General features: G+C 47.2%; 1 protein-coding gene across 4 annotated transcripts in view; it reads left to right on the forward strand.

Annotated features, from left to right (window-relative positions):
* Positions 1 to 997: 997 nt before the first annotated feature.
* Positions 998 to 23,022, forward strand: part of LOC102460779 (acyl-CoA (8-3)-desaturase) — a 29,103-nt gene continuing 7,078 nt past the window's right edge. The window contains exons 1-6 of one of the 4 annotated variants that reach the window (XM_075928379.2): positions 998 to 1,730; positions 3,003 to 3,179; positions 15,908 to 16,018; positions 16,541 to 16,738; positions 17,797 to 17,898; positions 18,096 to 18,224. In XM_075928379.2, the coding sequence (XP_075784494.2) occupies positions 1,593 to 1,730; positions 3,003 to 3,179; positions 15,908 to 16,018; positions 16,541 to 16,738; positions 17,797 to 17,898; positions 18,096 to 18,224 (855 nt within the window). In that variant the 5' untranslated portion in view covers positions 998 to 1,592. Of the gene's footprint in view, positions 1,731 to 3,002; positions 3,180 to 6,494; positions 6,797 to 10,585; positions 10,722 to 13,497; positions 13,552 to 15,907; positions 16,019 to 16,540; positions 16,739 to 17,796; positions 17,899 to 18,095; positions 18,225 to 23,022 lie in introns of those variants that run through there. The other 3 variants (XM_075928380.2, XM_075928382.2, XM_075928381.2) reach the window with 3 other exon arrangements.

The raw sequence follows: 23,022 nt of genomic DNA on the forward strand, positions 1-23,022 counted from the left end.
TATAGAATTTTATATTCCTACTTTAGCATTTGCTAAGATTGTTTTAAAAATATCAGAAAGATTTCACTCTCTATTAAGGTTGGTAGGAGAATTTCTGCAGAATCCTATTCCATGTCAATAAAACCCCATTGATTTCATTCCTGTGAAATTGGATACAACTTTTTCAGATGTGTGAAAATGAAAGTGAGGAAGATTCAGAGATGATTCTCTGGGCTTCAAGATCACACCTTCTTGTGACTTCTCACTCAGCATGTCAGATTCGTAGACTTGTCCGTATGTAGGTGTCTTTTAGGCAATCCTACACATCACCTGTGAATATGGCTCAGGGAGTCTAGAGTAGTCTAAATTGGTGCATCACACATGCCACAGGGTCAGAAGAATGTGGCAAAACCACAACTGACAGGAGGAAGTAATCAGGTGTAAATTAAACAAGGGGTTGGGAAGGAAGTCCTATAGTCCTGGAGTGAAATATATCTAATGTTCCTCCTGCTGCCTCAGAGAATGTAAATGTGCTGTGCCCAAGAAGCGTGGGTTGGGGTCAGCAGGTGTGTGACATAAGTCTAACTGGACCAACTGGTGTTTCCTACAGAGCTGCGAAATAAGCAGCCCAGCTCAGAAAAGTTGGACTAGAGGAGCAATTATGCACATAGCCTGTGCATGTATCCATGGTTACTGGCTTTATTAAATCACATTCCTCACAGTCCATTACACCAAGGTGAAATCGCACACAGTATGTGTGTGAGAGTGTGAGATGTCCCCTTCCTCCAGCCTCTCAAACAGGTGGTGGCTTGTTCTGGGTGGTGCCCCATTAGCTGATGGTGGGGCAGAAGGTCGGGGCCAGATTCCATGGCAGTTGGGCCTGGCAGTTGGAGGGGGGAGGACTGGGGAGAGAGTGAAGGGAGAGCAGCAGGATGGAGAGCTGGAAATAGGCAGAGATATTGTGGGGGAGGGAGGGAGTGGCGGGGGTATAAGGAGATGGGGAGTGTAGACATGTGGGGGGACAGGGACGTGAATGAGGAGAAAGAACAAGAGAATCCACCAGCCCTAGGATGAAAAACAGGTTGAGGGCTAGATTTGTAAAGGTGTTTAGATGCCTGCAGATGCAGAGAGGCACCTGGTGGGATTTTCTCAATGCCAAGGTGCCTATTAGCCTCTTCAGCCCCCCTCCACCCCCAAACTCCAATCTAGCCTCAGGAAACCTGCCTGAGAAAGAAGTGATGCTGGGTTATTGCCCCTTTCCCTGAAATTGGAGGGGAGGAACTTTGAAAGGCTGATAACCCTGGGGCTATGAGGGGTTGAAGTGGTTAATTGGGCCAGGTTTGAGGTGGCTGGAATGGCTGCCTAACCTAGTAAGATTCAGGAGCAGGAATGGGCCTGATTCTGCATTGAGGTGGCTGGAATAGCTACATAAGCCAGAGGGGTTGAGGGCCAGAATGACGGCCCATTCCTGGGTGGAGGGGTTTTGAATGTTCGCCAAATCTGTCTTTGTGTTTTTTACCAGCATGTATATTATAAATGAAATGCAATATTCGCCTTCCCATGAATAAATTCCTGTCTCTCAGGCAGTGACTAGTGACTTGTGCTGAGGGGAAATGAGCTTGAGAGTCCATAATATACAGGGATATTGTATAGCATGGTGTGGGGGAATTCAGAGCCAGGGAGACATCAGGCTGTGTCACCCAGAAAAGCACCCAAGGTATTTGGGTGCAGGTGAGCGGTTTGTCCTGAAGGTAGGCAGTATCTACCATGCATTTTTCTTGTTTGCACCGGGTCATTGTTTCACTTGGGCTGCCAGAAATGATTTTTTTTTGTAGCCCAAGGAAAGGAAAATAATAATCTATGCTGGGATGATACTAGAACCTTTCAAAAAGGCAAGGGCAAGGCTTCACCTTCCAGGACTATTTTGTAACTGTATACAGAGCCAAAGGAGAGGTCCAGTTCTTCTTTGTCACCACAAGTACCACTGCTTGTACAGATAGAGGTTATGAAAACCAATCTCATAAAATAAAAAGGTTCTTCTGATCCCAACGGACCACCCACATTCCCAGGTCAATTTATAACTTAGAATCCTATCCTGAAAAGCATGCAATTGCCTGTCCTTTAGAGTCTACAATCTAAAGCTTTATTGAAAGAAAGAAAGAAAGAAAGAAAGAAAGAAAGAAAGAAAGAAAGAAAGAAAGAAAGAAAGAAAGAAAGAAAGAAAGAAAGAAAGAAAGAAAGAAAGAAAGAAAGAAAGAAAGAACTAGAACTGGTTAAAGGCATTAAATATATACAACAATTGCAAGTTCTTGATTCAGACTTGTAGCAGTCCTTTGTTTAGAGCAGGGGTGGGATTGGGGAACCTACAGCCTATAGGCCAGATCCAGCCTCTGGCTTACTTGGATGTGACCCATGGCAAATCTCCAGGTTTCAGCATTTCTCCTCCCACCTTATGGGGCTGGTGTGTGAGTGGCATCTCTGGCATGACAAGGCAACTCTATGTTACTATCAGATCAGACCAATGGTCCATCCCATCCAGTATCCTCTCTCTGACAGTTGCTAGTTTCAAAGTCTTCTTACAAAACTTGAATCCCTTCAAATTAGGAAATAATGTGCTAACAGTTCAAGGAGGAAGATTCTTCCTGCCCACAGGGATTTAATGGATGGGATTGAATGGCTAGACACATGAGGGTTAATAGCTAATCTTCATCCCAGCTAGAGGCTCAGACTGGGCAGTGGTAGTGCTTGGGAATGATATGGACTGATAATATACATAGCCCTCATCTGGATACTAGCTCTGATAGGATAGCTTACCTAGTGTACTGTCTCTGTATTGTTACCTAGCACTTACCTAGGTATCAGGCCTGACTCATCATTGGTCTCTGAAACAAAATATTGTTATATTTTTGTGTTGTTTGATTTGAAGACAAAACTAAATCCAATTTATGTGTGATGCCACCTAGTGAAATGTATCAGCCCTTGGAAGGCATTTAAAGCTGTTGAATTGACATTGCTTTCTGTAGCCATGGGATACTCGGCTGGAACTGAGCTGCTACACAAGCCCAACAAACAGAAGACAGAAAGTCCCTTTGTGTTTCCACTTCTGGCCTGAGTATTACATTCCAGAATGGGCACTGGATAAGCCATGTGGCTTAAGCAGCGTCGAAGTGCAGGCTGGCCTGGATGCCAAGGGAACAGAGGTTAGTTGCCTATTTCCCACACATCTATTTTATGCTTCTTTGTGCAGTATCTTTCCCCTCTTTGACCTTTAGAAGAGAGTCTGGGAATTGGGGTTTTATTTTGTTTTCCTGGATCCTTAATTGAATATTTAGAAGATGGAAACTAAAGGATGCACCAGATAAATATTTCACTGTAGAACTGTTATTGAAAATGACAGAAAATGTTTGTCCTGCCAACCCAAAACATAGATATTTTACAAAGCTGGGATCCCATTTTGTAACTACAGGATTTCCAAGCTCTGTGATAACCCAGCTTAGTCTGGTGAGACCAACCTTTGCTAAAATGTTGATACCAAAACATTCTAAACCCCAGTAAGGACAAAAGGTCTGACTGGAAATAGTCAACATAGCAAGAGCTCAGGAATCTTAAAAGATGGGTGGGATAAAAAACATCAATAAAATCCTCTTCTGTGTGGATCTTTAATGTGAACACCTGCTCCCTCTATTTTGTCTCAGATGAAAGCAAAATACTGAAGACTGCTGGGAAGTTTATGCATAGTATAAGACAAGTGCTACAAAGTGGTAAAGCTCTGATACAGGTTGAACCTCTCTAGTCTGGCATCCTGGAGACCTGACTGGTGCTGAACCAGAGAATTTGCTGGACCATGGGAGGTCAACACTGTCTAGCAGCATTGCTAATACTTCCACTACTTATTGGGGTCTGAGAAGACAGTTAGGGGTAAATTAGAGCTGAATTTCAGCACAGAGCACTGAGAGCCAGGACTGGTGGCTATAAACAAACTTGGCCACACCCATGATAATTGGACATACAGCTAACTAAAACCATGCCAGTTCAGGGATTGCTGGACCAGAGAGGTTCAACCTGTATTAATTTTTCAAAGATCAGGGAATGAATACTTACTATTTGAAGAGCCAAGGAAACTGGTCCAGTCACTAAGGAAGGACACTGTGTCCCAAACACTTTACTATCCTAGGGACTTCTCCCTCAGTTCAGTTGCATGACTAATACAGGCTAACCTCTGATCTCTCCAACTTTTTCTGTGTGGTTGTATCACTAGTCAGGAATGACCACTCTCTCTGAAGCCTGGGGAATGTATTCTTGCTGTTTAAAAAATTCTGACATTGAGATTATTTGGATTATTTTCCTTGGTAATGGAATTATGGACTATGTCATGATGATTTCTGTGACGAGAGGCCACAGTTACTGGCTATTGCAACAGATAAAGGTCAGTGCTGATGTAATTATAGAGTAATTTATTAATGAGAACTTCATCTTCCTTATGTTCTGTGAGCTTGAACAAATGGAACAGGTTTGCCTCTCATCTTTCAAACTTTGTTTTGAAATATGAAAGAAAAAAAAAAAAGCAAAATGGCTCCTGGCTGCTCAACTTGACAAAGTGTTAACATGGCACTTCAGGTTAACCCTTAGAACCCGTAAGGACATAAAGCACAGTGAAATATGATGCCCATCTTCCAAACTCTTTATCCCTCTCCCCCCCCCAACCTGTAGGATGGCTGCTTCTTGGCAGATGGTCCACTCCTCTTCTGTTCAAAGGACCTGACTCCCTCCAAACTCACTAACTTTCCCAAATATCCCACTCTCTAGGGCTTCGTCTACACTGCAGAGTTTTTGTGCAAGAAGCCTTTTGCGGAAGAGTTCTTACACAAAAACTTCTTGTGCAAAAGCGTGTCCAGATCTGTACTCTTGTGCAAGAGAGCGTCCTTACTGCATGGGCACTCTTGCGCAAGAATGCTCTGATGGCCATTTACAGAATGGCCATCAGAGCACCTGTGCTTTTTCGGATAGGGATTACATGCGCAAAAACCCCTGCTGAGCATCCACACTTGCCTTTTTGCATGAGAGCTCTTGCGCAAAAAGGACTTATTCCTCGTGGGGGAGAGGAATAACTGTACCGCCAAAAGCCTTCTCGTCTGCCGATTGACTTGCACAAAAGTGCGCTTGATGTGTGGATGCTCCGCCGGTTTTTGCGGTTTCAAAATTCATTTTGAAATAGCAGTTTGCCTGGGTAGACAAAAATGATTAGGGGGTTGGATCACATGATTTATGAGGCGAGACTGAGGAATTTGGGCTAATATAGTCTACAGAAGAGAAGAATGAGGGGGGATTTGATAGAAGCCCTGAACTACGTGAAGGGGGGGGTCCAAAGAGGATGGAGAGAAGCTGGTCTCTTTGGTGACAGATGACAGAATGAGGAGCAATGTACTCAAGTTGCAGTGGGGGAGGTCTAGGTTGGATACTAGGGAAAACTATTTCACTGGAGGGTGGTGAAGCACTGGAATGGGTTACCTGGGGAGGGGGGGATGGAATCTCTATCCTTAGAGGTTTTTAAGACCAGGCTTGACAAAGCTCTGGTTGGGATGATTTAGTTGGGATTAGTCCTGCTTTGAGCAGGGGTTTGGAATTGATGATCTCCTGAGGTCTCTTCCAAATTCCAGCCCTATGAACCGCAGCCTAGTGGAAAGCTCTCTGCTGCAGCACCAGGAGCCATCTCTATCTGAGAACCCTCAAGGGAACACCTGGAAAGATTGGGCACCGTCTACCTCATCACTCACAGGGAGAACTGGTGGACTGTGGGGTGTATTAAAGATATTCAGCCAAAAGCTGAGCAAATGCGTTCTTGCATCTGTAAATATAAATGGCTGGGATATGCTAAGGTTGCTCGCCTTACGTTATAGTGGTATACAGGCCGTGATAATATATATTCATGGTTACATTTAGTAACGAGATCTAGACCAGGTATTATCGTAGAGGTGCCAAGTACCCAGGTGACTACTATGGTGGGAGCAGCGTTCAGTTTTGGAATTCCCTGACTTTGGGGAACTCGAAAGCCAACCCGTGGGGGGCTGGAACTAACGCTGGGCTGATGCTTTCACGTTCCCTGGTTTTTAAAGGGGGCAGGAGAGAGGCGCGGGAGGGATGAAAAAGAGGAATCCCCAGAGCTGCGGGGGCTGGAACACTGCAGGAGCCAGAGAGAAGCCTGTAGAACAGGCAGACACGTTGCTCCCTGCTGGGGCTGGAAGCTCCCGCTTGCCCAGCCCCGGAGGAACATTGAAACCCGGGGCGCTCTCCAGCGCAGCGACTAGGCCAATCAAAGGGCAAGGACCCGCGGTGGCCGCCGAATGACTCAAGAACCAATGACATTCTGGGTCTCTGTAAGCGAGGGACGCAAAGTGCCGGGATTGAGCCAATGAGTTGTTGATGGACGGCTGAGGGGGCGGGATTAAGTAAGGCACCGCCCAATGCGCTCTTGAATGGGGGGGCGGCTAGCCAATGAACTCCGAGGGGCGTGTTCAGAGTCGGGAGCTCGCGCTCCGCCGGGCAGAGGGTGCTGAATGGGCAGAGCCGGCTGCCGCGCGCGCCGGTGGAGCGGGGCTGAGCGCGGAGGCAGCGGCGAGCGGGGATGGGGGAGCCGGAGCCGGGCGCCTCCCCGCGGCGCTTCACCTGGGAGGAGATCGGGCTGCGCACGGGCCGGGGGCAGCCGCAGCAGGAGCGGTGGCTGGTGATCAACAGGAAGGTCTATGACATCAGCCAGTTCTACCGGCGGCACCCGGGGGGCGCCCGAGTCATCAGCCACTACGCGGGGCAGGACGCCACGGTGAGGGGCCGAGGCTGGGGGAGCCCTTTGTCCCCTCCATGCGGAGCTGAGCCCCGCACTGAGGCGGGGGCAGGGGGCGCTGATCGAGTCCAGCCTCCTGCTCAAAGCAGGGCCAACCCCAACTCAATCATCCCAGCCAGGGCTTTGTCAGCCCCGGTGCACTGTGGCTGCGCCCGCTTTGGGGTGCGGGTGGCTTGGTGTGGCCCCAGAGGCAGGGTGGGAGGGTCGGTGTGCCAGGATGCTGGGAGCTTCGTGTGTGGCAGGAGTTGAAGGGTTGGGGAGATAAGCAGGGCCCTGGGGTGGGAAAGGATAGCGCTTGGGGGTGAGTTAAAGTGAGGCGCCTACGTGTTCTGTAAAGGGGAGAGGGCAAGAAGGGATTCAGTGGCAGGGATTTTATTCTCTCAAGAGGGGTGCAGAACTGTATGTTGGAGACGGGAAAGGGCTCATCTAGAAGCAAGTGCCAGGAAAGGAGAGGAATGGAGGGAGTAAATCAGGGGAGGAAGGAGCAGCATGGAGTGTATATGAGGCGCAGGAATGCCCGAGTTCGCCCTGGGTATCAGCAGCTAACCTCAAGGCCAGGTCTGTTTGCATGCCCTGGGCATTGCTTTTTAGTCCATTCCAAATATCTTGTGATTCGGCCAGTTCCAAATGGCCACCTGCTCTTCGAAGCATGTGATGATGATGATACCTCCACAGTTCAGTGAGCAGCACTAGTCTCCACACAGAAATGCCAGTAAAGACCAGCAGCATGACTGTATGGCCCAAGTTCTCCCATGTACCTGACAGAGTCTAGGGTAGGAGCTCTCTGGAGCAGCTGTAAGGTGATGGGAACCCTGAAAGCCCATAGTAAGACAGGGAGGGAGAGAAGAAAGGGCAAGGGCAAGTTCTATGGAACATGTGCCCTGCTGTTGGCAAGGGGATGCACTAATGAGGAAAGGGAGATGAGTATTTTTGCTGTAGTGGTGGCTTGGCTTATTTGTTTAATTCTGATTGTGTATCAGAGATTTTGAAGCAAAGGTAAAAAGCAGATCACGTTATGTTTACAACTGGACTTGTAAATTTACCACATATCTCCTAACTGGAGGGTAGTATGCAAGAATGGAAGGCCCCACCTGTGTGGTCCTGGTAAAGAGCTCTGGTAGCATGTTGCTGAACATCTAGATTCAACAGGGAAAGGCAATTTGTAGAGATGAGGTTTTCTGGTTTACTCCTTACAAGGATGTCGTCAACAGTGTTATCCTCAGCTCCTTCACTTAAGCCCAAGTCTAGCAAAGCATCTGAGCATATGCCTAACTTGAAGCAAGAAATCAACGGGATTACTCACACACTTCAAAGTAAGCACATGCAAATGCATCTGCTTTCCAGAATATTAGTTTTGATTTGTTTTATATATATAGGGCCCTACTAAATTCATGGCCATGAAAAATGACCATGAAATCTGGTCCCTCCCCTTCATTCACTGAGATCTCATCTTTTTGTACTTTCCCCCTATATTATACATATTTCATGGGAAGAGACCACTCTTCCCATACGGTGGATCCTGATCCAAAAAGGCAGGGGAGTCACAAGGTTATTGTAGGGGGTCACAATATTGCCACACTTATGTCTGGGTTGATGCCTTCAGAGCTGGGTGGCTGAGGGCCGAGCTCTAAAGGCAGAGCAGAAGTAAGGGTCACTTTACTGTCACCCCTCCCCCCCCACAGTAACCTTGCATCTCTCCCACCTCCCCTTTGTAGGTCAGGACCCCCAGTTTGGGAAATGCTGGTCTCCTCAGTGAAATATGTATATGATTGAATGAATGTGATTTTTGCAGATCCACACCCTACAAGGCTTATAAAGATTTTAGAAGACTTTTTTTTTGCAGTGAGATATAGGGATGTGAAGGTTTAACTGGTTAACCAATAGGGCTGAAGCAGCTCCCCACCTGCTGCGAGCAGGAGGCTGCTCCATCTCCATGGCGGCACCTGTTGCAGACAGGGGCTTCTCCAGCGCAGCTTCTACCTGTATTGGGTTCCAGGTGCCCTGCAGGCAGGGGCTAGTCTGACCGGGATGCTGCAGCAGCCCCTGCTTGAGGGCTGCCCTGGCCCGCTGCAGGCAGGGTCTGCTCTGGTGTCCCACTCTGCTCCCCTGCTTATCCCCCTTTAATCAATTAACTGGTTAAAAAAAAGTTTAATGAGATAGCCAATTAAACTAGATTTTACGTCCCTAGAGAGATGTGAGAAAACTAAAAAAGCAATTTTAATTACCTGCTCCATTCCTGATCCTGTAGTCTATCACATGCCCAGCCCAAATAATGCAATTTATCTCTCTGGGTCTGAGCTTCCTCATTTGTCAATTGGGAAGGTGGCAATGAAATGTCTACCAGAGAGAACCCTCCAAAAATACTGAATTTAAAATCTGCATGGTCGCATGTGGGTATTACATTTTACATGTTTAGAAACTGAGCCTTAGAAAAAGTGAAGGCCAACATTTTTGACTGTGGATGCCTAATGGTATCCTTCTGTTTAAATTGTCTACAAATGAGGCATACAAAATGAGTGATCAGTTGAAAATGATGACCCTGAACCTGTAAACATATCTGCACATTTCATTGTATTTATCTGAGTAGAGTATTCCTTTGAGGTAAATGTTTGCAGTCAGGACCATGGCTCTTAACATCTCTTAGCTGAAATTTCCTCATCTATAACAAGAGGATTTTGAAAAAAAATCTACATTTTTAGTTACTTCATAACTGTCAGAGCACTTCCTTTGCCGATTGTTTTAAATAAGATCAGTATTTGCAATGTTGCTAGGTACAGTAGAACCTCAGATTTACAAACTGATTAGTCATCCACACACCTTATTTGGAATCAGAAATACTCAAGAAGGCAGAAGTGGAGACAAAAGTCAAGCAAACAGCAAATACAGTACACTACTGTATTAAATGTAAATAACTAAAAAAAAAGGAGGTGGGAGTGGCATTTTTCTTTTACATAGTAAAGTTTCAAAGGTGTATTAAGTTCAGTTGTAAACTTTTGGAAGAATGACCATAACATTTTGTTCAGAATTACAAACATTTCCGTTACAAATAACCTGTATTCTCAAGGTGCTCATAACTCTGAGATTCTACTATATTTTCTGTACTAAGCATAAGATACTGTAGTGGGCATAAACAACTGTTCACAGGTGGTAAAACTGTCTAAGGCAACAGTGGAAGATTTTTCAAATGCAGTCTTCATTATGGGCCAGATTTTCAAGGTTAGGTGTCCACTCTTGCGCAGATGGATTGAGAGACAGACAGCCAGATCACATCTGCATACAAATACTGGACTTGTGTATGCAAGGCACTATACGTTTAACCAGTTAACTGGCCTGCCATGGTGCACCGCAGGTCGGGGCCACTGAGCCAGCCTCCGCCTGCAATGTAGTAAGCCCAGCTGGATTGCTCCCGCTGGGCTGGGTGCTGGTTAACTGGTTACTCCAGTAAGCGTGCCAGTAAGGCAGTGCTTATTGCATAACCAGTTACCCCTTTACATACCTGATAGCCAGTGGCCCAAGACAATGTGCTGACCTTTGCAACTTCCACAAGATCATGTCAGTTCCATCCATTTTAAGCAATGGTTCCAGTGAGGGGGGCCTCCTGGAACTGGGTGAGTCCTAAGGTTCACTGGTACCTAGTATTGGGTGTATGTGATATCAGGTATTAACAGAGCCAGGGAGCAAACTGCAACAGGTATGGTTCCCAAGAAACCTTATTGAACAGAGTTTAATATCTTTGGTGTCCATTGTATTAAATGAATGGTTTATGTATTCTTGTGGGCCAGGTATTGTATGTATTTCCAGGGGAAGTGTAATTAGAGCTCCTCCAGGAACTGAGAAAAGAGGCAAGGGGTGATTAGTGAAAGCTCTTCTGGTTGTAACCGCTGCAGAAAAGCACCTCTCCCTGGTGAGTTTTGCATTAACTGAATTCTCTGGAGACCAATAGATAAAGAAAGGATTTTTGGTTAAATGGCCTGAGTTAAAATTGACTTCTTTCTGATCCAGCAAATAGAGCAGACCCTTTATCCAAGGGGGGCCTGATCCTTAGAACAGGGTTGAGATATCTTTGGCCCATTGACCCCATAAAACTTGGGTTCTTGTTCTGAGCTAAGGCCATGTCTACACTAGAGGATTATTTCGAATTTACTAAATTCGACTTCTGGACACCTGATTTTACAAATTCTAATTTCTGTGTCCTCACTATGAGGAAGAATTGAATGTAGCCCGAGGCCTGCTCTGTTAACGTGGATGCGCTGCCTTGGATTCAGAGCCCCCGGATGCACTCTGGGGAGCTGCGGGAGGCCGCCAATTAGTTCGAATTAGCAGCACCAGAGGATCCACACTAATGTTATTTTGGACTTACAAGTTAGGGAATAGCTTTATTCCTCATGAAAAGTGGGAGTACAGGCAGTCCCCGGGTTACGTACAAGATAGGGACTGTAGGTTTGTTCTTAAGTTGAATTTGTATGTAAGTCAGAACTGGTACATATTGTAGGGGAAACTCTAGCCAAACATTTCTCCAGAGCTCAGTTTTATTCTCCCACACCTCAGTCCTTTATTCTCAAGCTGAGGTGTCTGCTGAGAAAAGCCGCTCCGCGTCTCCCTGGTCTGCTGGGGAGGGGCGCTAGCTTCACGTCTCCCTGGTCTGCTGGGGGGAAGCAGCTAGTGCGGGGTTGCCTCACCCCGTTTGTAAGTAGGGATCCGATGTAAGTCGGATCCATGTAACCCGGGGACTGCCTGTACAGAGTTCAAATTCTGCTGCCCCTTATTCTGGAATAATGGGCTTGGTAGTGTGAACGCATCACTTATAAATTCGACCGTGGGGGTGTTATTTCAGACTAACGTCCTAGTGTAGACCAGGCCAAAGAGTGTTATGAATCAGAAATAACTGGACAGTCCCTGGGTGGTGCCTTTCAGAGCTCATGTTGGAGTCGGGGTGATCTCTGGTAAGCATATTACCATGTCTGTAGGTTCTTTTATTGTTTTAAAATACGTTCTCTTGTAATGCTTTGCCCATAAGAATTAAAGTGCCTGTTTAAGACAGAGCTGTTTGGTAATCCATAACTATTGGCGTTTACCCTATTATTAGTCTTTGAAGAGAAAGCAAAGCACAGCTCCTGGCCTGTTGAGGCAGTCCAGCTCTCTGGGGAATAACAGAGAGCAGGCAGGGAAATGTTCAGCCTGGAAATACCTCATTCAGAAGGGAGAGAAATGCAAATCTCCACTCTACAGAGGCAATGGCTGGGAAGCCAAACACTTAAGAGTGGGATGCCCTTGCTGGACCATAAAGGCGGGAATATGGGAGCAGTTGCCCTGAACTGTGACATACGCTACAAACATTATGCTCTCTCAGGTACTCTCTGGGGCAGGGGGAGAAGGGAAGGGGGGAGGGGGAATACAAAAGGCTCCTGGCCACTGCTACTATGGCAGTGGCTGGAGTGCCATCCCCCAGACCCTCCCCTTCTGCCTGAGACCCCACCCCTTCCAGGAGCATGGAGCTGCCCCCTCACTCCTGCATCTTGCCCAAGGGCCCGGCATGTCTGTTGTCTCCACTACTCTGAAACCAAACTGCTGACCACTGAAGTGGCTGGAGATGGAGCAGTCCCAGCTTTTTGGATATTTTTCTAGTCTGGAGAGCAAAAATCAAGACTCTCAGAAGAAACAAAAGGAAAGGAAAAGCACTTCCCCTTTAACCGTGCGGCTTGCTGCCTCAGTATCATGATTTCCAGAAAGCTCATTAATGCCCCATCAGTCCCCTAAGTTCCCCCACCCCCACCTCCCTTGAGGTTTTACTGCCAGGTTGTACAACCACCGTTGTAATGATTGGTCTAAACTCATGGTACCACCGTCTCCTGGTCTGCCCATGTACCACCCCCTAATTCTCCCTCTTCCAATAGGAGAACAGAGATGAAAATGCCCCTCTCCCTCTCCCTGTTTAGATAAGCTAGAGCAGAAAGGATGCCCTCTCTCCTTCCTGATTAAATACAACAAGGCTGAGCTAGAATTGGCTGCATCAGCCACATTTGAAAGCTGTTTGTTTCCTGGCTAGGGACCAGTTAAAGGACCAGCACTTTGCAAAAGAACACAAAGCCATGTGGGCACAAGGCAGTGCTGAGCAGTGTGCTGGAAACAAAGAAACCCAGGAATGGGGGCAGGGATTCCCTTGAAAAGAGAAAACAAAGTCCTGGAAGAATGTGACTGCTGTGCTAAGACACATGCAGGGAGAGGAAATGTAACATGAGACGGAGAGACTTTCAACCAGAGCGAGGCACCAAAGTAACACGTGCACCCCCTCCAGTGGGTTTGGAATCTAAAGCAAGGAGGATTATGAATATAGTGATACAGGTTTATAAACCCTGACGTGCTTGGTTGGGGTCTCGTTTTTCCAGAGAGTGCACAGGCAACATGTTGCTGCTAAGTGCCTGACAATTTCCCAAGTGAAAAGAAGTGACTGATTCCCTTGCAGGGTTCTCCCAAGCAGCAGCATGCAGGTGGTGGGGAGTCAGGAGCTCTTTGCAGTGGAGGCAGTGGCAGATGGACCAATGGGGCATGTGCCCAGGACCTGCAGTCAACTGGGGGGCTCCGGAAAAATGGGTGTCCTGTCCTCTGACTTGCTCCTACTCCCTTGGCAGGAGCACCAGGCCGATTAAGGAAACTCCCATTTCACAACCCTAGTAACTGGCAGGAGAACCAGCCGGATGGCAGAAGCCCCAGATCCCAGTCCCACTCACTGGCAGGTGCGCTGGGTGAATGCGGGAAGCTCCCATGCCCCAACCTCACTCACTGGCAGGAGTGGTGGGTGGATGAGGAAACCCCTGGCATTCTAACTCAGCTTCCCAGCCTGCTGCCAGGGCTGCAGAGGAAGAGGTCAGGAGGGACCCCTGTTGCTCTGACCAAGGGCTCCAGAAACTCCTTAGCCGCCTTTGCGTGGAAGAACCATGCTGGCTAATCCAGTAGGGAGAGTACAGAGCACCCAAAATAGTCATGCCTGTTGGAGGTGCCATAGCAGTTCCTGTGGTCTGGTGGAGCAACTGCAGGGTGAGCTTTGCTGCCTGCCCTTAGCCTAGCTGGAAGTGTGGGAATTGGAGGGAATGGGAGTAAACCATTCCTTGAAATGTTTAGAGGTAAAGGAGAGTGGGAAATGAGGTGTTAGAGAATCAGGTGAAGTACAGAAGACGGTACATTTGCATATCTGAAAGAGTTTGTCTGTGTGTCTGTCTGTTCAAGAACTCTTACACAGAAAGAGCTAGGACCACCAAATTCCGTATACAGCTTCCTCTTATCACTTAGCGCAGTGTTTCCCAATTTTATTTGGCCACGGAACCCTTTTAAATTCAAAAGAATTTCCCAGAACCCCTAATAACTGTCTTATATATGGAGCAGGATGTCAGAGCAAGCTGGGAAAGTGGGGTCTCGGCAGGGGGAGGGAAGGGGGGTTGGGTGCGGGGTCTAGGCATGAGAGGGGACATTTACCTGGCTTGGCTCCCTGCTGCAGCAGGGAAGGCCTCCAAGCAGCATGCTCTTGTTCCTCCGGGGGGGCGGGAGATGGAGTTCAGTCCCCCACCCCCCATGCAGTGGGGATCTCAGCGCAGCTGCAGCACCAGGTCAGGCTTCCCGCTGGAGGCGGGGAGGTAGAAACCCCGACCTTCCCCGCCAGACCAGACTCTGCCACTTCCCCAGCAGTGTGGGATGGGATGTGGGGGAGAGAGAGCGGCAGTGCACGGGGGGCAGTGGGCCCTAGCGTGCCCCGGGGGGGGGGGGGGGTGGCAGAGCCCCAGCCAAGTTCCATGTGTCCTCTGCTGGGGCGCAAGCAGCAGTTTAAAAAAGCCGAGGTCCAGGAGTCGCTACTTGGCATCTCGGACCCAGCCACCTCTCCCCTCCCGGCTGTAAGAAGCCACCGCCTGCACACGAGGAGGAGGAAACTGTGTGGCGCCGGACGCCCCGTGGGACAGGGGCAGTTCTGCGGGGTGAGGAGGGGACTGCGCAGTGCATGGTGATGGGGCAGCCACAGTGTGTGGTGGAGCGGCCAGAGCCACGCGCCCCCAGAAGCCTGCCCCCGCTGGCAAAGCTCCAATGGGAGCTGCCTACAGGCTCTGCAGGGGGTGAGGGAGTAGAATTTTTTTGTGGAACCCCATTTGGGAAACACTGACAGAGCAAGGTCAGGGTTTGGTTGTGCCTGGAATGGAATTGCTTCTCATTAAACTATACAGAAAAGAAACAGGCAGGTGAAAGGGGCTGGCTGGGGGCACCTCCCCCACCGGGACTGACCCAGGCCCAAGTCTCCTACCCCCAGGTGCTCTTAAGGGAGGATGGCAGGGGGACGGGGGCTAGATCTACTCCCTAGATTCCTACAGGAACATTGCTGGCTGTTCCCCTTTTGGTCAGGGAGTAAGGGGAAAGTGTACAGTTTGCTGCATTCCTCACTCTGGCTGGGGAGTGCAGGGAGCAGACGATCCTGGACCTGCCCCAGCTGGGGGACATGCACCTCCCCTTTGGCTATGCCCGCTGTAGTTGCAGTGGCCATGGAGAGGTGTTCTCACCTGGCTCCAAGCTGCTGCAGTAAGATTGGGCTGAAATGGTCTTCTCTCCCTGGGGCAGCCTGTCTACTGACCCCCTCATCCACAGCACACAGAGCAATAATTTAAATAAAGAAAAACAAAAAGATTTGAGAAATACTGGGTACATCTTTGAGAAAGTGGAGGGACTGGAGCCAGAAGAGGGAATGGCTGGCATCAAAAGAAATGAGAGAAATGAGAGGAAACAGGAGGCAGAAGAGAATAGGGTCAAGGAGACTTGTTGGGTTGGCCAGGAAAAGAAAGGCTTCTGGTTTAGAGATAAAGAGGAAGAGAGCCCAGATACCATGTTGATGTGCATCAGAAATGTCTACCTAGATAGTGTCAGAGAGCTCCTACTGCAAGGTAATTGTTTTGGCTTTGAAGAGATCACTAAGGTGTTGGGCAGGGGAAGAAGAATGGCCCAGCAGCTCCGGCACTGGATTATTTTCATCTAGGCTGGGGATGTTCACATGGCATCTTGTCTGCTGTCTGCCCAAGGTGTGTTTTATCTCACCCCGTTCTCTTGTCTGTATTTCAGGATGCCTTCATGGCGTTTCACCTTGACAAGGCTCTGGTGAGAAAGTACATGAGCTCACTGCTGATTGGGGAACTGGCACCGGATCAACCCAGCTCTGAGCCCAGCAAAAATGTGAGTGTCGTAAAAGCTGGACATTGGGATGGGATTGTGGCAGCAAGGGGGATGTGTTGATATCTCTCCTTGGTGACCAGAACTCCCAGTAAATGGTAAAGCACATTGCATCTTGGACACATGCCTCTTTGAAACTTCCTGTTGGTGTCATGGCAGTACCAGCCTGGGAAAACAGGGCCTATTGGTCACAGGTTCCCTCACATGTTACTACAAAACTTGTGGGTTGGGGAGCTGAATGCGTTAGCTGCAGGCTCTCCTCAGTCATAGACTCAGACCTCAAAGTGTCAGGGGTCAGATCCCGTCAGCCATAGGCTCTCCCCGTGTCACAGAGACCCTTCACCCACCCAAGAATCACAGCAAGTCAGCTATACACTTCCCCGATGTCATAATTGCTTCCTCTGAGAGGACTCCAGCTTTCCACCACTGCAGCATTGACGCCCCTGGAGCTCCCAGGGCTCCTAAAGCTGCTGGCTGCTGTCCTGCACACCCAGGGCAGAGTGCTGGAGGTGCGTCTCTCTGCAGGAGTTGCTGGTTGAAGACTTCCGGGAGCTGCGCACCACTGTCGAGCGGATGGGACTTCTCCAGCCCAACCACCTCTTCTTCTTCCTGCTTCTCTTGCACATCCTGCTGCTGGATGCTGCCGCCTGGCTCACCATCTGGTACTTTGGGTCATCCTTGCTGCCTTTCCTCTTCTCTGCATTGCTGCTGGGCACCGTCCAGGTAAACTGCGCGGGGGCCATCTTATTCTACCACAAACTCAGGGCCAGTGTTGTATCCCCAGGTGCTTCTGTCAGTACCTGCGAGACTCTTTTACTCGATGATCCAAGATCATTTTGAAAATGATTCTGCAAGGCAGAGCGAGGGGAGCTGAAAACATTTGTAATCTCTCCCAGCAAGACGCACTGTGATGAACAGTGTCAGGTTCTTCATTCCTTGCCTCTCTTAACTGGAGGGTCTATAGAGGAGGAGCAGTGGTTGTGGGAGGCTCCCAGCTAGTTTAGACCCAGCCTCTCTTAGGAGGAGGTGCTTTTGGGAGTAAACCAGAAGCTCTGAATGTGGAAGGATCACAAGAATTCCTGTCCCCTCCCTTCCATTCAAAGGTGAGGTTGAAGTGTGTGTGTGTGTGTGGGGGGGGAGCAATGCAGTCCCTTGACACAGGCTTTTTGAGTGAGTAGTTAGAAGGGGTATCCCATGTATCTCGTCCCCATAGTCTGCTCGAGCACTTCCTTCGTCCTGGTCTTGCTGTAGGAACAACAAGGCTGTACTTCTCTGCTCTGGTTTGGATGAACTTTGAGAGACACTAACAGTGGCTACGCATTCCTGGTGTTCCCATGGGAACGCGGCCTACAGGACATAGCAGCTCTGAAAGCCCCAGCTGTTTCTCCTTTGCCCAGGTGGTCCCTCTGGAATTACAAAGGCTACTTTGTTACAGTGCTCTGACCAGCCTGTAGAGAATAAATGTCCCGATTCTTAGATCCATAGCCTTTTCTTCGTGTGCCCCCTTCCCCACGAAAACAACTCCCCAGTGCTCTGTAACTTCCCGCAGTCGAGAGGGGGTCTGGAGTTTTGTGGCTGTGCAGGGAGGGACTGATGTTTGGGGTTGTGTGGGCAGCATGGCCATGTCTCCTTGTGACCAGTACAGGGTGCTCTCACCTGCTTGAGGTGAACCCTCAGGAGAGCAGGAATGTTGTCCCTACTGCTGCGGGTGGAGAATGAACTCTGTGGCAGAAACTCACTGAGTTCAGGATGTTGTCTCTATGACCCCTTTTGTCTTCCAGGCCCAGGCTGGGTGGCTCCAGCATGACTTCGGGCACCTTTCAGTGTTCAGCAAATCCAAATGGAACCACTTGGTTCACAAGTTTGTGATTGGCCATCTGAAGGTAAGTGTTCAGTGCTTAGAGCCATGGTCAGAGTTTTCACATGGAGTCCTGCAGGTTCAAGAAGCACCTTGTTCCCAGAACATGACAGGGAGGGGAATGTGGTGCAGCTCTTGGAAAAGGCCAAAAGGTACATGAATAGTGGAGGAGTTGACTTGTATTTGGCAGCGTTAAAGGTTTGGTCTCATTTGTTCCTGCAGGGTGCACCAGCAAGCTGGTGGAATCATCTGCACTTCCAGCACCATGCCAAACCCAACTGCTTCCGCAAGGACCCTGATGTTAACATGCACCCCTTGTTTTTTGCTTTGGGAAAGACGCTGTCTGTGGAGGTGAGTCTGAAGGATGTCTGGGGCAGGTTGGGTCACTGGAAGGATACTTCAATAAAAGGATCCAAAATCAGGCAGCAGTATCAAGTAGGGGAGAACACTGACTATTAAGCACAGCTGCAGAACAGCTGGGTTGCCCCTGCATTTCAGGCATTCTGGGGCAGTGTTGGGAGAGACAGCCCTCTTGCTCAAAATCCAATTTCTTGTGAGAGATGATGGAGAGGCAGTAGCGTCCCTGTAACTAGGGTTGCAACCAGCTTCCATTATTTTTTTATTCTGATATAACCTTGATTTGAAATTTTCAGGCTAAATGTGTTTTCCCAGATTTACTCAGGAGACCAAAGAGAAAGTCCATTAAACTGCTTTTGAATCAGTATAAAAATTACTCTCCTTTGAAATGTTTTACTATATTTAACATTGCTTTGTCTCACCCTCCAAATAGCTTGTTATAATTCATTCAGCTTTCTATACAGTTACACTTCATTAAAAGTTGCTTTTTTTTTTGGCTGTGATTTAGAATGTGTTAAAGATTGCTCCATGATGATGAGTCAGTGATCATTTTCTCAGCTGGAGGAGGGCTGTGATGAGATATAGATCTGGATGCAAGTGGCTTGTTTTGCTAATTTCAGATTAGGGTGGCTAATTTTGGTGCTCCAACGAGTGAAGCACCTGCTAGCAAACATGAGTGATTCAAGCATCCTATGTTGTAGCTCAGCCAAAACATTAGCTAATTCAGTGCTGCACCCATAGGCCCACTGAAATCAGTGGGGATCTGTGAGTAGGTTTCTGTGAGATTTGGAATGGGTCCCAGCGGGAGTGCAGATGCATCCCTGGTGTAACATTTCTGGAAACAGTTTTGGCATTTGGGTTTTTAAAACATGAATATAGTTACTGGCTCAGACTTTTCCCTGGAACTGAGGAGTTGTTGATCTAGTCAGTGCAGGGAAACAGTAGATATGATATGTCTGGACTTTAGTAAAGTTTTTAACACAATTCCAGTATGATATATTTGTAAGAAAACTGAGGAAATATGGTCCTGATGAAGTTACTATAAAATAGATGCAGAGCTGATTAATAGAACAGTTTCAGAAATAGTTAGCAATGGGTCACTATCAACCTGATAGGGCATATCCAATAGGGTGCTGCAAGGGTCTTTATTGGCTGCAAGGGTCTATATTAGTGTCTGGGATAATGGAGTGGAGAGTATGCTTATACAATTTGTGGATGACACATGGCTGGGAGAAGTTGCAAGCTTTTTGGAGGACAGGGTTTGAATTCAAAGTGATCTATTGGAGAAATGAGCTGAAATCAGTAAGATGAAATTCAATAAAGACAAGTGCAAAGTAGTACACTTAGGAGGAAGAATTAAATGCACAAATTCAAAATGAGGAATAAGTTGATAGGCAGCAGTACTGGAGAGAAGGATCTGGAGATTATAATGGATCACAAATTGAATATGAGTCAACAGTGTAGCGCGATGGAGAAAAAAGGCAGATAACATTTTGGGATATATTAAGGAGAGTCATAGGCAAGACTTGGGAGATAATTCTTCCACTCTGCTTGGTGAGGCTTTAGTTGGAGTATTACAGTTTAAGAAATATGTAGACAAATTGGAGAGAATCCAGAAGAGAGCAACAAAAATTACATGAGGTTTAAAAAAAATCTTCCCAGTGAAGAAAGGTTAAAAATACCCTGTGCCTGTGAAGTATCAAGGCAACAAGGCTGAGGAAGAACATAACAGGCTTCAAATGTTAAGAGATGTAATAAAGAAGACAGTGATTAGTTCTCCTTGTCCTCCAAGAGTAGGAAAAAAAGGGTACATTTACACAGCAAGGTTAAAGTTGGAATAAGCTACACAACTTCAACTACTTCAATTGCATCGCTTAAGTCGAAATAGCTTATTTGGGCTTTGGGTGCTGTCTATTCAGCAGGAAGTTGAAGAACGAACACTCTTCATTCAACTCCCTTACTCCTCGTAAAATGAGGGTTACCATGAGTTAGAGTAAGAAGTCCTTCTGCTCAGCATTGTTTCAAAATAAAAGCTTGTAGTATAGACCTGCTCTTTGTTATTTCGGAATAATGTCCGTTATTCTGAAACAGTGCTGCTGGATAGACGTAACCGAAGTGATCAGCTTAGTTTGCAGCGAGGTGGAAAACCTTTATAGTTAGCATTGGAACAGATTACCTCAGGAGGCTGTGGAATCCCCATCGGGGAGATTTTTCAGAACAGGTTAGGCAACCCCCCATCAGGGGTATCAAGATACTATGTGGTCCTGCATTAGCAGGGGGTGCTGGACTAGATGACTTCTCCAAGTTACTTCCAGCCTTAGGTTTCTATGATTCTGTGATTCTGTGACTCTGTTTATGGGGAGCTAGCAGGGTAGTCTGAGGATGGCAGTAATATGGTCTCACTTATCTAAACTGAAAATCAAGTGTTTCCAAGACAGGAAAATCTATTTATCCTTGTTTCCATGGAGATAACCACCTATACTCCATGGAAGTATTTGTCTCTGCTTGGGTGGTTAATCTGATGTGGGTGGAGGTTCTAAACACTGCTACGTGTATTAATAGCATCATGTTTTATTTTAGTTTTTGTATTTTTGCATAGCATACACATTGTGCTTTGTACCATGTGCATTTTCCCAGTGCTAGGAACTGTATTAAACAGCTGGAAGGCAACCTTATGGGATATTGCCAGCTTCTGCTATCAATAGCAAGTTATAGTGTAGAGTAAAACCCCAGTCCAGCATGTACTTAACTTTAAGCACAAGACTAGTACCACTGGGCTTCAAAGAGACTACTGACATGAGTATTGTTGGTGATGAAGAAGAGTCCATCTCAGATCCAAGATCCTCCTGGTCCCTGGTTTATTCCAGAGCATTACAGAAGGCAAAATTCAGCTACAGGTCTGTCTGTTGGCCTATGTGTATCACCCAGGTGATAAGCACTCTCTCATGCACATGTGGTGGGACCTTTTGTGCATGCCAGAGTAGAGGGAGCTTTCTGGATTAGAATCATCCACATGGAGCCATTTTGCTGATCTTCATTCTTTCGGTAGAGGAAGGATGGAGCAGAGTAGGATCACCTGTTCCTTCTCTACAAAGGTGATGGCTCTAATCTGGGCTGGCTCGCAGATGTGCTTTATTAACTTAGAGAGACAAGGAAGCTGAGGTAATATCTTTTACTGGACCAACTTCTGTTATTGAAAGAGGAAAGCTTTTGAGCTACCCTAGAGCTCTTCTTCACGTCCCTCATGGTAGCTCAGAAACATGCCTTTTTCACCAACAGAAGCTAGTCCACTAAAAGATAGTATCTCACCCATCTTGTCTCTCTAACATTTTGGGACCGTCATGGCTGCAGCAACATCACAAACAATAACTGAGTACACATCAAAGCATTCCTATTTTCTGAGTCCCAGTGACTGAGTTGAAGGATATGGATTGGGTGGTGATCAAAACCCTAGAGAGGTTTGGGTGTGTGTTGTCTTCCATCTTCGCAATCTCCTTCCTTTGGTTAACAGGCTGGTGTGAGTTAATCCTGAGAGCACAGAGAAACCTGTGCACATGGCTTGCTGTTGGATGTATTACTTGCCAATGAGAAGCACTGTCAAGAAAGTAATTTCAAATACTTCTCTGATGGACTGTATTTTCTAATGGACAACGTACCCTAAATTCTCAGTTACTGAGGGTCAATCTTCATTCATTGATATATTTGCTTTCTGCAGCCAACTCTTTGTATGTCTTTTCACGAATAATGTAGCCAAATAGTTAGGTGTCAATATCCAAAGTGCATTATAAAGTTTATTCACCTATATTTGGCTTATTGATGATTATGTACTATAAGTATCATATGATTTTTTTAAAAACAAATTTGGTGGATACTATCTAAGCACAATACCAGATGTACCGATTCTCATTTCTTAAGCTGTGTATTATGTACCTTTCTAACATTAGCTTTGATAAAATTTGGTAGTGAATGCCATCATTTGTCTGTGTGGGTCTTATCAGCTCTTTAGTCTCTAGAGAACACTTTTGATAAGACAAAACCCTGGAATTGGTCAGAATAATAAATAGGATTACATTTGTGATGTGGCTTCAGTGCCCCCTGCTGGGGTAGAGCTTGTGGTGCATGCTAGCATTCACATTTCAAGGGCCTAGACCAGTGTTTCTCAACCAGTGGTACAATACCCTTAGGAGCAGGGGTGGCCCGTGAGCCTAGGCAGACTAGGCAGTTGCCTAGGGAGCCGCCGGCCCGGGTGCCCTATGCTGACGTCACGGCCACTGACGGCCGAGCAGACGGGGGCGCCAATCGCGCCTTCCTCCTAGGGCGCCAGCTGCTGCAGCCGGCTTCAGGCCACTCCTGCTTAGGAGTACTTGAGAGAAGTCTGGGAGGTACATCAACAGAATTGAAATTTGGAGAAAACTGAATTTTTGTTTTAAGTTTTACAGCACTTTATTATTTTTGTACTTTTTACACCCAAAAATTTCATCACCTGCCCAGCTATGATTACATTGATTAAACAAATGTGTTGCAATGGTAGAAAAAAATGTGTGACTGAAAACTGTAAGTACTGGGGGGCACTTATTTTTTTTTAAAAAGAGGGTACTTTTTTGGGGGGAGAGGGGGAAAGGGGTACTTTATAAAAAAAGGTTGAGAAACACTGACCTAGACTAGCCAGTTGTAAGTCAGAGGCAGGGTGGGGATTAGCCTCTCTAGAAAATATAACATAAATATAAAATAGGGTCATGTGGTGCTGAGAGAGATATTGGCATGAAGAGACAACTGATGGGACCTCATGTAG

This window comes from Pelodiscus sinensis, chromosome 5, assembly GCF_052426305.1.
Source record: "Pelodiscus sinensis isolate ZL-2025 chromosome 5, ASM5242630v1, whole genome shotgun sequence".
Classification (NCBI taxonomy): Eukaryota; Metazoa; Chordata; order Testudines; family Trionychidae; genus Pelodiscus; species Pelodiscus sinensis.